Source organism: Crotalus tigris, unplaced genomic scaffold, assembly GCF_016545835.1.
Source record: "Crotalus tigris isolate CLP2741 ecotype Arizona unplaced genomic scaffold, ASM1654583v1 scf7180000024364.846960, whole genome shotgun sequence".
NCBI classification, from domain to species: Eukaryota; Metazoa; Chordata; class Lepidosauria; order Squamata; family Viperidae; genus Crotalus; species Crotalus tigris.
In genome coordinates this window covers 236,792-253,373 of record NW_024100532.1, presented here as the reverse complement: position 1 = coordinate 253,373, position 16,582 = coordinate 236,792, and the positions used below count along the sequence as shown (strand labels likewise).

At 38.6% G+C, this 16,582-nt stretch overlaps 1 protein-coding gene across 3 annotated transcripts in view; it reads left to right on the top strand.

Annotated features, from left to right (window-relative positions):
• Window positions 1–5,542, top strand: part of WNK4 (WNK lysine deficient protein kinase 4) — a 48,509-nt gene extending 42,967 nt beyond the window's left edge. For 2 of the 3 annotated variants that reach the window (XM_039327652.1, XM_039327649.1), the window contains one exon: window positions 1,340–5,542. In XM_039327652.1, coding sequence (XP_039183586.1) covers window positions 1,340–1,485 — 146 coding nt within the window. In that variant the 3' untranslated portion in view covers window positions 1,486–5,542. The remainder of the gene's footprint in view (window positions 1–1,339) is intronic. The other variant, XM_039327650.1, reaches the window with a different exon arrangement.
• The last annotated feature ends 11,040 nt before the right edge of the window (window positions 5,543–16,582 follow it).

The following is a 16,582-nucleotide window of genomic DNA, read 5'->3' as shown; positions in this document are numbered from 1 at the left end:
GTTCCTTGCTGTTTCCAGACAGCCTTGTGGAGCTAAGATTGAATGCGTTTCAGCATAGATGGCCACCACAAAATTGTACATTGGCTCCTGGCTGGCCTGGGCCAGGGCCAAGGCAGAGGGGGCCATTCCCTCACTGTTTCTAGGATGGCTTTGCGGGCCACATGAAACCACATCGCGGGCCGCATCCGGCCCCCGGGCCTTGTGTTTGACATGTCTGCTTTAGATCATCAGATAGTTCTCCCTTCATTTTTGTGCATGTTAGTTGAATCAAAGGAGACCATCTAGTTATCAATTTTCCAGAGGAAATTTGCTCTAATATATTTGTCTTCAATTCAACCTGGTCTTCTTCCTCAGGTTTCTTCTGGTGTAAGTAGAAAGTCATATCCAATTTTATGGTTATTGTTTGGTTCAGTAGGCTGTACTTGTTGATTTTTAACACCCTCGATCTTGGTATTACTTTCTTCCGCTTCTGTTGTTTTTTGGGTTGTAGATTCTTTAGTTGCAATCAGGGTTTGGTTGTCTAGATTTTCAGTACATTGTACTTGTTGTTCTTTAAAGTCCTCTTTTCTTACCTCTGTGCTAAGTGCATGCAAGAAACGGATTGCTATGGCTACAGACTTAATTGACTAATCTAGTTGTAAAGCAAATTTTAATAAGCCTATTTAAATGAGAAATGTCTTGTGACACTTTGGAAAATGCTCTTGGCAGGTAAAGGAATATAGAACTCATACAATATGCCCCACCCTAATTCTATATACAGCAGCTCAATGTTTTGTGGGAAACTATTCAGCACTGCTGCTTTGTTAATAATCTCTAGACATTTCCTGGGCATCTATAAACTGAGAACCTGTTATATTTTAAATAAATACTTACCTATCTATGGAGAATTGTTTCAATGAAATAACAAGACTGTGGGCCTGATCTCAATGAAAACACTTTAATAGTGACCAAATACAACTTTTTAGGGATAAATCTTTTTAGCCTCATTCACAGTGCAAATTGTATAGCCATTCATTCTCTTACCTGATTCCAAATACAAAAAATCCCTGAGAAGGGAAGAGAGTTTAACTACCCTGACTCACCCCATTGCAGTAGTTAAAATAACTCTTTTCTTGTTTCTAATATTAGAAGAAACAAACCATCTTGATTAAGATTTTGGTAGGATGGATGGGTGGGAGAGATTTTTTTTTAAACAAAACCCCCCTCCCAATGCAAATAAAATGCATATTGTAATTGTGTGTGATATTGTATAATGATGTTAGCTTCCCATCTATATTATACTTACATACTGATTTTCATTACAGTTGTCTTTGCATTAATGTGATTATTACCTCTGCAGGGATCATGAGGAGAAATTCTGTGAGTGGCAGCAGCCTTGCCTCCCAGGAACAGCGACAAAGTAAAGGTGTAAAGTTTGCTAGTGATATTGGATGTCTGGTAAGGAATGGAGTAGACCAGCAGCTGGCTGGAAATTCTGGGAGTTAAAGTTCACACGTCTTAAGTTTGAGAAACACTAGAATGTTTCAAGAATGTTTGCTCTGGGCCAGCAATTAACTAGCCTCTGTTGAGCAGGCAAGTCTTGTGCAACCCACCTTGCCTTTTTCTTGTTTGAAGAAATTAGATCAATCTTTCCCCATGCATGGTATCTACAGGTATGTTTGCTGCCTTAAGTTATATATAAAAGTTGAGATAAAAAAATATAATAATAAGCTGCCTTTTGCTATTGACTGGTGATGATTTTGGCAATGGTATTAAAGTGGCGCTCCAGTGGTTTTGCACCTAAGGCGCCTATTACTATTGGTAATTTGCTTTCTTTTGCCAGTCATTCTATTTTGCAGGTCTACGGTCAGTTTCTGTTTTTGTCCAGTTCTTTCTCTTCTATTCTACTGTCTCCAAGTACTGCCATATCCAATATCCAGACTTCCTTGTTTTTCTTTTCGATAATTGTTAAGCCTATTCTGTCTGTTTAAATTTTATAATCCCAGAGTACGGTTTTATTTTTTATTATTTTTTTTCTATTTTGTGGTCAGTCAATTGCAAAAGGCAGCTTTACTTTGGAACAGCTTATATCTTGCGATGTTACTTTTAATACAGTCAAACAACATCTGCCTATCACAGGACCTTGGGAAGGACTTGATAGGTGGGCAAAAATGCCAAATCTAGTCTAAACAACTGACTCACTGCGTAGTCCATCATAATATGTAATATAGATCAGGACCCCATAAGAGTCAAACAACAGAACTTGAATGCAGCACACTAATTTTCAAAAGTTTCAGAAATAAAAACACAGGTGTAAGTATATGTATTTATTATTTTGCTATAGTAATCAAAATATGATGACCAAATCCATGTTTAATATTTCAGTACAGAAATTAGAATAATGGTATTCATTAATAACACTTGAAATCTTTTCTCCAAATTTCTAGTTATGTGTAGCATAAATAGGAGCTTGAAATTCTCAAGTATCAAATTCTGGCTAAAGAAATCATGCCATTATATAAATCTTCCTTAGACTGTCTGGATTGAATGTACTAAGCATGGTTTCTTAGACACATATTAATAAATAACATGTAACACCTCTTCTGGGTTACATCTAGCTATCTATTTAGATCTGATAGGAAAGGCATGTTATGGTCCAATCTGCTAAAGATTTCCATCTGATGGCACCTGAGCAACAAGCCTTTTCTGCCATAGCACCCATAACACTTTGGAGTATCATTCCCTCAAGGCAAGATTTGACTCAATCCTATTGGCATTCCAGAAATCTCTTTAAAAGTGGTATTTTTCCAGCAGGCTTGAGGACCCTATAATAACAGAGAGCCCATGAAATAATGTATGTGGGATTTGATGCATTTTAAGTTCATTGTTTTAATTATTATTTAAAAGTTGGTTTTAGGTTAATTGTTTTTAATCTGACAATAGCCTAACAATAACCATTGTTTTAATGGTTATTTAAAAATTGTTTTATTAGTTTTATTATACACCACCCAGAGTCACATCATTGAGATGGGCAGCTGTATAAATTTGATAAATGAAATAAACCACACATATATTGTGCTAAATCAGATCTATTAAACCATGTAATAAGATTCAAATATCATGTGAATCCAGAAGTGAACCACTTGTGACACTCCAGAATTAAAACTTCCATTAGCCCTAGCCAGCAATACCAATAGCAAGGCATGTTATGAGTTGAAGTATAGTAACAACTGAGTAATAAGGATGATCTTATTATAACCTCTACAAAAATGATGCATTTTTATGGCTTAACACATAAAGTAAAACCATTTCATCAACCAGCAATAGACATCCAATGTTTGCTATTTAAAATTCATTGTTCTCACAAATTATTTTTTATTTCTTCAGTAAGCAGACCATTGGTGGATACTTTTGTGGATTCTACCTCAGCCTGCTGCCCATCCTCAAAAGGATGGAATAAAAGGGCCTTCTGCAACATACGCCTTTTGCTCTGTTTATAAGGGCAGGCACTATTATTCAGTATGGCAAAGATATTTTGATAAAAGGAATAGAATTGATTTCTCTGAGGATTGTGTCTGCACCAATCAAGTAAGGATGACAACACTTCAGTGCTACTGAGTTTCTAAGCTTCAGATATGCAAAAGGATGCTGAACCCCTGCAATTTGGGAGGATTTCTCATGAAAATGTCAAGATGTGCATGCTTTTCTGCTGCTTCTGCCTTATAAAGGAATTCAATTAAAATAGAAGCAAAGTGAGCCCTATGGGATCTTTCGTGCTCTGGAGTGGAATCCTTATGCTTCAAGTCTTATTGGTCTATGTGCCTTGATAAGAGGAAGATCGACTTAGAATAGATCTTACTTGCTCTCCTTAATTCCCAAAGCCACCTCAAGCTTCTCTAAATTTTTAAACAGCTGTCTTATGGGAAATGACTATGCCGTAGTCTTAAAAGAAATAGGTCCTTTTCTCATTACTTCAGCTGCAAGTTGAGCCCCAACAGCAGTGGCAATCTACTTGATCTCCTCTGCACTTTTGGAAAAATTTGCCTTGATTGAGGTTCAACTTTTCTTACAAGGGTATCTGCACTTTGGAGTGAAAGCCTTGTACATGAAGCTGTACATCTATTGTAATATATATAAAGACAGGCTTTGAAAGGAAAGCTGATATTGCATAAGGCAACACCAACTGGCCAAAATAAAAAATGTGAACAATGAAAATAAATAAACATAATTCCGAAAAAAACAGTCCAGATTCTTTGACCCTTTTCCCCTCTCTCTTCCCTGTACAATACTTACTATTATATTTCGAGCTCCCCATTGAGGTTGTGTTCAGGCCAAGAGCTTTTAGGAGAGTATTCCTTTTTCCTCCATTTAGATTCAAAAAATGAGAAGCAGGTAGTGAAAAAACAAGGGTTGCAAGTAGGAAACAATGGCATTGATCCATACCTTCCCCCAAGTATTTCTGTTAATAAGGCAGGCACTAGCACAATAAAATATTTATTAGGAAGCTAGTACTTTGGGATCTAGAAGCTGTTTTGAATCCCCCTCTCACAGAGCAAGGAAGGCTGCATTCCTGCACTGAGGGGTGATCCCACCTCTCTTGACTTCCAGTTCTGCACATCAGCATTATTGGTAGAGGCAAAAACAAAACAAAAAACAACCATTGCTGTTGAAGATTTCTAGTTTTCCATTTCCTTGGTGTTATAAATACATAAATGTGCAAAAAAGCAGCAAATTTATGGTAATAGTGATACAGATGAATTCAGCTCCGTTATCATCAGCAGAACTTCCAAGGGAATAAAAGAGAAAGAACTATAAAATGCACCTCTTCTCAATACTGACACAATCCAAGAAAGCATTGCATTCTACTTTTTCTTGTTGCCCCCATTTCCAATAAAATGATTTTAATAATAAACCTCTTTGATGCAAAAGGCACATTCTACAGTAAAAGAAATATATTTATAAAAACTACCATAGCTGGGATATACCAAAGATGAACAATCTCATGATCAAAACTCTTTATAAGCAGAGGAGAGAATCTAACAGAAACAATAAAGACAAATGGATGAAATTTGCAATGGGAGATATCTGAGTGAAAGCAACAAGCAGGAACTGTCACACATTTCAACTATTTAGGTAGTTTACTCTCCAAGAATGTGGTAGAGTGTTATTGGGCTCAATCCTGTTTGTTTGGTTCATATAAATAGATTGCTGGGCACTCTAGAGAAATAGAATTAGAAGGTTAAGCTATAATTGCCCTAATTCTAGACTTGAAAATATTCTAGAATTCTAATAAGAGGGGAAACTCTTGCTATTGAAATCTGAATTGCAAACAAATAATATAGGGGAAATTTTCTATAAAAAAGAAAATTCTTTTCTTTGAACTTTAAAGAAATATGCATTTGATAAATGCCTTGTCTGGCTTCTAGTCAATTACTGGTTTAATGATTCACTTACTCTAAACATGTAAGAAACAATAAGAGCAACAATACAGTTGTCAGAGTAGCACATCAAAAAGTATATGGCCTGGAAATGAACTGCCAAAGCCTGCTAGAATTCTGCTTAATTAAAAAAAAAAAAACTTCAGTAATTCAGGGCTAGGGATTTGTGAAATAAGAATTTTTGATTTTTTGCCATTTAATAATAATAATAATAATAATAGTAAAGTTGGAAGGGACCTTGGAGGTCATCTAGTCCAACCCCCTGCTCGGGCAGGAAACCCTACACCATTTCGGACAAATGGCTGTCCAGTCTCTTCTTAAAAACTTCCAGTGTTGGAGCATTTACTGCTTCTGGAGGCAAGCTGTTCCACTGATTAATTGTTCTCACTGTCAGGAAGTTTCTCCTTAGTTCTAGGTTGCTTCTCTCCTTGATTAGTTTCCACCCGTTGCTTCTTGTCCTGCCTTCAGGTGCTTTGGAAAATAGCTTAATTCCCTCTTCTTTATGGCAGCCCCTGAGATATTGGAATACTGCTATCATGTCCCCCCTTGTCCTTCTCTTCGTTAAACTAGACATACCCAATTCTAGCAACCGTTCCTTATATGTTTTAGCCTCCAGTCCCCTAATCATCTTTGTTGCTCTTCTCTGTACTCTTTCTAGAGTCTCAACATCTTTTTTACATCGTGGTGACCAAAACTGGATGCAGTATTCCAAGTGTGGCCTTACCAAGGCATTGAAGAGTGGTATTAATACTTCGCGTGATCTTGATTCTATCCCTCTGTTAATGCAGCCTAGTACTGTGTTGGCCTTTTTGGCAGCTGCCGCACACTGCTGGCTCATATTTAACTGATTGTCTACTAGGACTCCGAGGTCCCTCTCACAGTTACTACTATTGAGCATGGTGCCACCTATGCTGTACTTGTGCATTTGGTTTTTCTTGCCTAAATGTAGAACCTTGCTTTTTTCACCATTGAATTTCATTTTGTTAGTTAGTGCCCAGTGTTCAAGTCTGTCCAGATCCTTCTGTACCTGAAGCCTGTCTTCTGGAGTGTTGGCTATTCCTGCCAGCTTGGTGTCATCTGCAAATTTGATGAGTTCCCCATCTATCCCTTCATCCAAATCGTTGATGAAGATGTTGAAGAGTACTGGGCCCAGAACAGAGCCCTGGGGCACCCCACTACACACTTCCCTCCATATAGATGCAGTTCCATTGAGGACCACTCGCTGAGTACGGCCGGTCAGCCAGCTACGGATCCATCTGGTGGTGGTTCTGTCTACCCCACATTTTTCTATCTTGTCAAGTAGTAGGTTGTGATCTACTTTATCAAATGCCTTACTGAAGTCCAAGTAAATTATGTCCACAGCATTCCTCTGATCCACTAATTTTGTCACTTGGTCAAAGAATGCAATAAGATTTGTCTGGCATGATCTATTTTTGACAAACCCATGTTGGCTTTTAGTAATGACTTTGTTTGCCTCTAGGTGTTCGTTGATTCGTTGTTTGATTATCTTTTCCAGGATCTTCCCAGGTATTGAGGTCAGGCTGATAGGTCTGTAATTTCCTGGATCCATTTTTTTTCCTTTTTTGAGGATGGGAACTACATCAGCTCTTTTCCAGTCCTCTGGTAGTTCCCCTGTGTTCCAGGATCTTTGAAAAATATAGTTCAGTGGCTCCGATATCACATCTGCCAGTTCCTTGAGAACTCTGGGGTGTAATCCATCTGGTCCTGGCGATTTGAACTCATCTAGGCTGGACAGGTGCTCCCTAACCATTTTCTTGCCTATCTTAACTTGTGTTTCTGTTTTGTTTTTTATGGCACTATTTTTGATAGGTTGGTCTGTTTTTTCCCTTTGTGTAAAGACAGATGCAAAAAATGAGTTAAATAGTTCTGCTTTCTCCCTGTTGCTTGTCACCTTCTTGCCACTTCCACCCACTAATGGACCAATCATTTCCTTCACTTTTTTCTTGTTTTTTACATGTTGAAAGAAGCTTTTTTTGTTATTTTTGACTTTGGTCGCAAGCCTTAGTTCATTTTGAGCCTTGGCTTTCTTCACTTCATCTTTGCAGGCTCGGGCTATTTGCTGATATTCTGACTTAGTTATGTTCCCCTCTTTCCACTTTCTGTACTTGTCCTTTTTATCTTTCAATTTGTCAGAGAGTTCTTTATGCAGCCATGCTGGTTTCTTTTGAGAGCTGTTATTTTTCCTCTTTGTTGGTATTGTGCTAGACTGTGCTTTTATTATCTCATTTTTCAAAATTTCCCAAGCTTCTTGAGTTGTTTTCCCCTTGAGGATTCTCATCCATGGAATCCTTCCCAAGCCCTCTCTAAGTTTATTGAAATTAGCTCTCTTGAAGTCCAAGACTCTAGTTTGACTGTGTTCTATTGGTTGTGCTTCTATAATGTTGAATTCTAATATTGCATGATCACTTCCTCCCAGGGTTCCTATGGCTTCAACACCGTCTATCATTTCATCTCTGTTAGTGAGAATTAGATCCAAAATGGCTAATCCCCTAGTTCCCTTCTCTACTTTTTGGGAGACAAAGTTGTCTGCTAGGTTTGCCAGGAACCTGTTTGATCTTCCACTTGGTGCGGAGTTTGTCTCCCAGTTGATGTCAGGGTAGTTAAAGTCCCCCATTACTATTGTGATGTGCTTCCTACATACCTTAGTTAGCTGACTAGCAAAAAGTTCATCTATTTCCTCTGTTTGGTTGGGTGGTCTGTAGTATACACCTATGGCAATGTCATTTCCCCCCCCCTTTTATATTGACCCAAATGCATTCAAGAGAGTTTTTATCATTGTTGTACTCTATTTCTGTGGAGATGTAGTTATTTCTTATATAGAGAGCAACTCCACCTCCTCTTTTATTTGGTCTGTTTCTTTTAAATAATTTAAATCCCTCTAGCTGTGTGTTCCATGTGTGAGTTTCATCCCACCATGTTTCCGTAATGGCAACAATATCGTATCTGCCCTCATTAACCTGAATTTCTAGTTCACCCTGTTTGCTGTTCATACTCTGTGCATTGGTGTATAAACATTTGAGTCCTTTGTGGGTGGCCCTGTGTTTCCTTTCTACATAACCTGTGTGGTGCCTGAGTTCCCCTATTGTCTTACCACCTATTTGGTTAGTGCACTTTATGTGGCACTCGCTATTAGAGGCTTCATTTTGATTGGTAGCAAGGTTGGTATTCTTGTCCACACACACATCTATGCTACATGCACTGATAGCCCTATAGTTTTTAAATTGCCGGGGACAGGGTTGTTCCGTATCAATTAACTCCCTGTCCCCGCTGTTTAGTTTAAATTTCCCTCCAGAAAATCTGTGAATTTATAGCCGAGTAACTCAGTCCCTTTTTTTGATGGATGCAAACCATCTCTTTTGTACATCTTTTGATTGGACCAGCTACTGACATCGTGACTAATATATCCAAAGCCTTCCCCTTTACACCACTCCTTTAGCCACATATTGAATTGTGCTATGCGCTGGCCTTTTCCGTTTTGCTCCTTATACACTGGTAAAACCTCTGAGAAAGTAAGCCTACAGCCTATTCTGCTAAGTTCCTTCCCCAAGCTCTGGAAATCATTCTGCACAGAGAGTACATCTTTTTGGGACAGATCATTAGTGCCAAGATGTACAATAGCCTCCACATCACAGTCCTTGCTGCCATTCTTGATTATTTTAGAAATACGCTTCTTGTCCCTACTGGCAGTAGCACCTGGAAGACACCTGACCTCTTTCAAAGCCTCTGTGTCCTTTCCTAAATTTACATCCCTTATAATTGAATCACCTACCAGAAGGTAGCTTCTCTTTTTGGGAGCCTTTCTATTCTTGCATGACTGATGTGCAATACCTGATTCACACTTCTCCCTGTCAAAATCTAGTTCTTCATCTCGGACCACAATCCCCTGCTTATTTGAGTTATCTTCACAAATACCTTTACCAGTCTCCTTAATGTCCCTATTAAGGTCAGCAAGAGCACTGTAGCTGTTGTGCAGGGACACAGCGAAAGCTTTGTGTTTATGGTTCACAGCTCTCACCCTGCCAGATCCCACGGTTGTCCACACTGCCCTTTTCCTGCAGGATCTTTGTGGTAAAGGGGGCTGATAGCAGGGAGGCTTACTAGAGTAGAGGGGCTGAACTGGACACCTAATTTCTGCCCGAAGAGCACGGATTACAGACCCTAGGTAAATGATCTGTCCTTGTAGGCTAGTGATTTGTTTACAAGGGGGGGGAAAGTACAGGCTCATCTAAATACTAAATATTATATGTCAAGTTTTTCTATTTTCTGAAGTCACCCTTATATATTTTTTATTAAAAATATCGATTACAATAGTAAAATATATCTAAACTTAAAGAGAATAGAGAAAAGGAATAAAAAGTGTAAAAAAAAGAAAAATGAAAAAGAACAAAAGATAAATATAAAGAGGTGATATCAAACCATCACAAGTATAAAATTTAATAACTCTTCAGCCTCACTAAAGTTACAAACATTTATCACTTTATCCAATATTTCATCTGTTATCTATTCCTTTTCTTCAAATAAATTTATTTGTGTATTAATACTATAAGATGCAAAAATACAAAAGAAAATGGTAGGAAAGATAGGGGAGGGAAAAGGGCAGGGGAAAGTGTGGGGAAAAGGGAAAAGAAAGAAAAAGTGTTGATTTCTGACTTCCTTTGGTGCAGCAGAATAACAAAATAACATCAAATCTCAACTTTGTATTTTTACGCAAATTAGCCATTTCTATAATAACAAACCTATCTAATCAGTCCCCTTTATGGATTACTGCCTTGTCATGGCGAAGGGGCTTGCGTAACTCAATGAAGCTATAAGCTATGCCGTGCAGGGCCACCCAAGACGGACAGGTTATAGCAGAGAGTTCTGACAAAATGTGATCCACTGGAGAAGGAAATGGCAAACCACTCCAGTATCTTTGCCATGAAAACCCCATGGACAATACTAAAAGGAAAAAATATATGACGCTGGAAGATGAGCCCCTCAGGTCGGAAGGTGTCCAATATGCTACTGGGGAAGAGCAGAGGGCTAGTACTAGTAGCGCCAGAAAGAATGAAGTGACTGGGCCAAAGCCGAAAGGACGCTCAGCTATGGATGCATCTGGTGGTGAAAGGAAAGTCCTATGCTGTAAAGATTTTTTCTCCATAGGAACCTGGAATGTAAGATCCATGAATCAAGGCAAGCTAGACGTAGTCAAAAAAGAGATGACAAGACTGAACATCGACATCTTAGGAATCAGCGAACTAAAATGGACAGGAATGGGTGAATTTAACTCAGATGACCATCAGGTATACTACTGTGGGCAAGAATCCCTCAGAAGAAATGGAGTAGCCTTCATAGTCAATAAAAGAATAGGAAAAGCAATACTGGGATACAATCCTCAAAATGACAGAATGATCTCAATTCGAATCCAAGGCAAACCATTCAATATCACAGTTGTCCAAATCTATGCCCCAACCACTGGTGCTGAAGAGGATGAAATTGACCGGTTCTATGAAGCCCTACAGCACTTATAGAATTAACACCAAAAAATGATGTTCTTATCATCATGGGGGATTGGAATGCTAAGGTAGGAAGCCAAAAGATAACTGGAATAACAGGCAAGTTTGGCCTTGGAGTACAAAATGAAGCAGGGCACAGGCTGATAGAATTTTGTCAAGAGAATACGATGGTCATAACAAACACTCTTTTCCAACAACCCAAGAGACGGCTCTACACATGGACATCACCAGACGGTCAACATAGAAATCAGATTGACTATGTGCTCTGCAGCCAAAGATGGAGAAGCTCTATACAGTCAGTAAAAACAAGACCAGGAGCTGACTGTGGCTCAGATCATGAGCTTCTCGTTGCAAAATTTAGGCTTAAATTGAAAAAAGTAGGGAAAAGCACTAGGCCACTCAGGTATGAACTAAATCATATTCCTGATGAATATACAGTAGAGGTGACAAATAGATTTAAGGAATTAGATCTGATAGACAGAGTGCCTGAAGAACTATGGATGGAAGTTCGCAACATTGTACAAGAGGTAGCAACTAAAACCATCCCAAAGAAAAAGAAATGCAAGAAAGCAAAATGGCTGTCTGAGGAAGCTTTGCAAATAGCTGAGGAAAGAAGGGAAGTGAAAGGCAAAGGAGAAAGAGGGAATTAAGCTATTCTCCAAAGCACCTGAAGGCAGGACAAGAAGCAATGGGTGGAAACTAATCAAGGAGAGAAGCAACCTAGAACTAAGGAGAAACTTCCTGACAGTTAGAACAATTAATCAGTGGAACAGCTTGCCTCCAGAAGCAGTAAATGCTCCAACACTGGAAGTTTTTAAGAAGAGACTGGACAGCCATTTGTCCGAAATGGTGTAGGGTTTCCTGCCCGAGCAGGGGGTTGGACTAGATGACCTCCAAGGTCCCTTCCAACTTTACTATTATTATTATTATTAAAGAGAAAGATACACCCAATTGAATGCAGAATTCCAGAGAGTAGCTCGAAGAGATAAGAATGCCTTCTTAAATGAACAGTGCAAAGAAATAGAAGACAACAACAGAATAGGGAGGACCAGAGATCTCTTCAAGAAAATTGGAGATATGAAGGGAACGTTTCATGCAAAGATGGGCACGATAAAGGACCAAAATGAGGCAGAAGAGATTAAGAAGAGATGGCAAAACTACACAGAAGAACTATACAAGAATGAGCTTAACATCCCAGATAACCACAATGAGATGGTCACTGACCTCGAACCAGACATCCTAGAATGTGAAGTGAAATGGGCCTTAGAAAATCTGAGCAACAACAAAGCTAGTGGAGGTGACAGTATTCCAGCTGAGCTATTCAAAATCTTAAAAGACGATGCAGTAAAAGTGCTACACTCAATTTGCCAGCAAATTTGGAAAACTCAACAGTGGCCACAGGATTGGAAAAGGTCAGTTTACATTCCAATTCCAAAGAAAGGCAATGCCAAAGAATGTTCAAACTATCGCACCATTGCACTCATTTCACATGCTAGTAAAGTTATGCTTAAAATCCTACAAGCTAGACTCCAGCAGTATGTGGATCGAGAACTACCAGAAGTACAGGCAGGATTTCGAAGAGGCAGAGGAACTAGAGATCAAATTGCCAACATACGCTGGATCATGGAGAAAGCTAGGGAGTTCCAGAAAAACATCTACTTCTGCTTCATTGACTATGCAAAAGCCTTTGATTGTGTGGATCACAACAAATTGTGGCAAGTTCTTAAAGAGATGGGAGTACCAGACCATCTCATTTGTCTCTTGAGAAACCTATATGCGGGTCAAGAAGCAACAGTGAGAACTGGACACGGAACCACTGATTGGTTCAAAATTGGAAAAGGAGTCCGGCAAGGCTGTATACTATCGCCCTGCCTATTTAACTTATATGCAGAGCACATCATGAGAAAGGCAGGGCTAGATGAATCAAAAGTTGGAATTAAGATTGCCGGGAGAAATATCAACAACCTAAGATATGCAGATGATACCACTCTAATGGCAGAAAGTGAAGAGGAACTAAAGAGCCTCTTGATGCGGGTGAAGAAGGAGAGTGCAAAAGTTGGCTTGAAACTCAACATTAAGAAAACCAAAATCATGGCATCCGGCCCTCTCAATTCCTGGCAAATAGATGGGGAAGAAATGAAGGTAGTGACAAATTTTGTTTTCCTGGGCTCCAAGATCACCTCAGATGGGGACTGCAGCCAAGAAATTAAAAGACGCTTGCTCCTGGGGAGGAAAGCTATGGCAAATCTAGACAGCATACTAAAAAGCAGAGACATCACCCTGCCAACAAAAGTGCCTATAGTCCAGGCCATGGTTTTCCCAGTTGCAATGTATGGCTGTGAAAGTTGGACCATAAGAAAGGCTGAGCGCAAAAGAATTGAGGCCTTTGAACTATGGTGCTGGAGAAGACTCCTGCGAGTCCCTTGGACTGCAAGGCGTTCAAACCGGTCAGTCCTAGAAGAGATCAACCCCGACTGCTCTTTAGAAGGCCAGATCCTGAAGTTGAAACTCAAATACTTTGGCCACCTAATGAGAAGGAAGGACTCACTGGAGAAGGGCCTAATGCTGGGAAAGATTGAGGGCAATAGAAGAAGGGGACGACAGAGATTGAGATGGCTGGATGGAGTCACTGAAGCAGTAGGTGTGAATTTAAATGGACTCCAGAAGATGGTAGAGGACAGGAAGACCTGGAGGAACGTTGTCCATGGGGTTGCGAGGGGTCAGACACGACTTCGCAATTAACAACAACAACAATCTAATCAGTAAAACCCAAAATCAAAGTTTCATTTTTTTCCACCTCAAGCACAAAGTCCAGGAGCGGCTTCCAAGTAGAAACAAAAGTAGTTGTATTTTTGTCTTTAATCAAAGCGGTCAGTTTAGCCATCTCTGCTAACTCCATCAACTCCTGCAGCCATTCATCCATTGTGGGAATCAAAGCGTCTTTCCATTTTTGTGCATAAAGTAATCTTGCTGCCATCAACATATATAGCATCAAAATTTCATTTTTTTCCCAAAGTCTTTTTCCATTGAACCCCCCCCCCCCAAAAAAAGTTCCTGGTTTTATCTTCATATTCACTTTTACAATATTCTGTATTAAGATGTGAATCCTACTCCAATATTTCTTTGCTTTGTCACATGTCCACCAAAAGTGATAAAAGGTCCCTTCTTTACTTTTACATTTCTAACATTCATATGAAATAACTTTATACATTCTTGACGACTTATCTGGTGTTAAAATACCAACAATACAACATATTATAACTACTTTCTTTTAAGTTATAATTTAATGTAAATTTTAAACCTTTCGTCAACATATTCTCATTGTTCAAGCATGACATTATATCCAAAATTTCTTGCCCACTGAATCATGCAGTGCTTTACATGTTCATTCTCCAAATTCAAATTCAATAACAATTTGTAAACTTTAGCAACAATATATTCATGACTACCACACAGTAAGATTTCTAGTTTGTTTTTCACAAATCAAACCCATAACTCTATCTGCTTTAAATCTTTGTTTCAGTTGTAAATATGTAAACCAATTGCAATCATTTCCTTCTGATTCTAACTCCTCCTTAGACTTAAGTATATAATCACCACCATTTCTTTTCTTAAAAAAATGCTGCCTCTCTGGGCAACACACACAGAGGCAACTTTACAGAAAGCCTTGTTATTTATTTATTCCAAACTCTTAGGGTGGCATGCCTAACAAAATGGTTATTAAAATCAATATTTACTTTACTTTGTCATCCTATTGGTAACCATGCCATCTAAATCTTAATTCATGACCTTCTAAATCAAGTACCTCATATTTTGGAGGTTTATCCACTCTTTTAGCCAGACCAAATAGCAACATCAAAATACAATTTCAAATCCATCAGACCCAAACCTCCTCTTTCCTTAGCATCTTGCAAAAGTTTATGTCTAATTCTTGTTTTTTTCCCCTTGCCATATGAACTTGGAAATATCTTTCTGCCATTGTTTAAAAGGAATATCAGTTGCAAGTATTGGTAACATCTGAAAGATATTTGGTAAAACATTCATCTTAATTACAGAAATTCTATCCAACAATGATAAATGCAATTTATCCTATCTTAATAAATTCCTCCAAAGAGGCACATAGTTATTTTGAAACATTTTTGTGTTTCTATTTGTCAATATAACCCCCAGATATTTCACCTTTTTCTCATCCTTAAAACCAGGTTTTTAAATCAATATATCATAGTCCTGAAAGGTCATGTTCCTAATAAGCATTGTTGTTTTCTCTTTATTTTAAACCCCACTAAGATTCCAAACTCATTTAATTTTCTCATCAGATATTCTGTATTATTTTTTGGATCTTGCAAAAATATAACCAGGTCATCAATCTGTTATCTATTCCATAAAGCATTATCTTTTCTGTCCCAGTTTCACCAGAAAATCCATAAAGGGTAGCTAGAAATAACAATGTATCTTATTTTAATTGTTTCAAAGAAATCCATCTTTATATTCCTTCCTTTTACTTCTAACAGTCTTAATCTTTAGTTTGTTAAATATTGTAGGATTTGATTTCTCTTCATTTCTTCTTTGTCCCATCACACAAGATATTCAAACTTTGTCAGGCCTAGCCCCAAAGCAACACAAAACAAAACGGCCAAAGTTCAATTTTTTATTTGCTTACACTGTATAGGAAGATTTTTGCCAGAGTAAACCTACCCTAAACTGATGGATATATCTTGGGAGATTCTAAAGGCTGGCTATCCTAAATCATTTTCTCCTCCTACAATTCAGCTCTGTGATGGATGTTTCTTGTTTTGCCCCTCCCCCTTCTTCAAAGGTGTTCCCTCCTTGTAAGGAATCTGCTGCTTTTCTTTAATCCTTCCCCTCCCCTTCATAGATACATTCCACCCCACCTTTTCTGAAACTCTAGTTGGGAAAAATTATCTCATTCTCTTGGTTTATCATTTGTATTTCCCTTTTAATTTTCAAACTTTAACTAATTTCTTTTGTAGAATCAGTGAAGTCTGGGGACTGGCTCTGTAGTGTGCCAGAAAAGGCCCACGCAAATGAGGGAAGCCCCCATCGGCGCATGCGTGGGATGCAGGCAGTGCACAGTCCTTGAAAAAACCTCTTTCCAGGAACTAGTTCCTGGTGCCCAAAAGGTTGGGGGCCACTGTTCTAAATCATTCTCTTTTGATACCATCTCTTATCTTGTCAAATAACATTTGTTCTACATCTGATATTTCTTCAATAATATATTTTGAACATACAAGTAGTCCTTGACTCACAACCCCTTGTTTAGTGACTATTTGATGTTAAAATGGCACTGGAAAAAGTGACATATCACCATTTCCCACACTTTTCCACATTTAGGACTGTTGCAGCATCTCCATGGTCATGTGATCAAAATTTGGACACTTTACAACTGACTCATATTTATGATGGGTTGTAGTGTTCTAGGGTCACATGATCACCTGCAACCTTTTGACAAACAAGGTCAGTGGGAAGCAACCATGTTACTAATTTAATAAATGCAGTGATTCACTTAATAACTGTAGCATGCTCTTTATCCAGAGAAATTCCAAGGAATCAACTTACCAATTCCTTTGGCAAAGATCTTTGGCTCTGCTTTGGCAGAGCCATCTTTCATTTGCCATACCTACCCTGAAA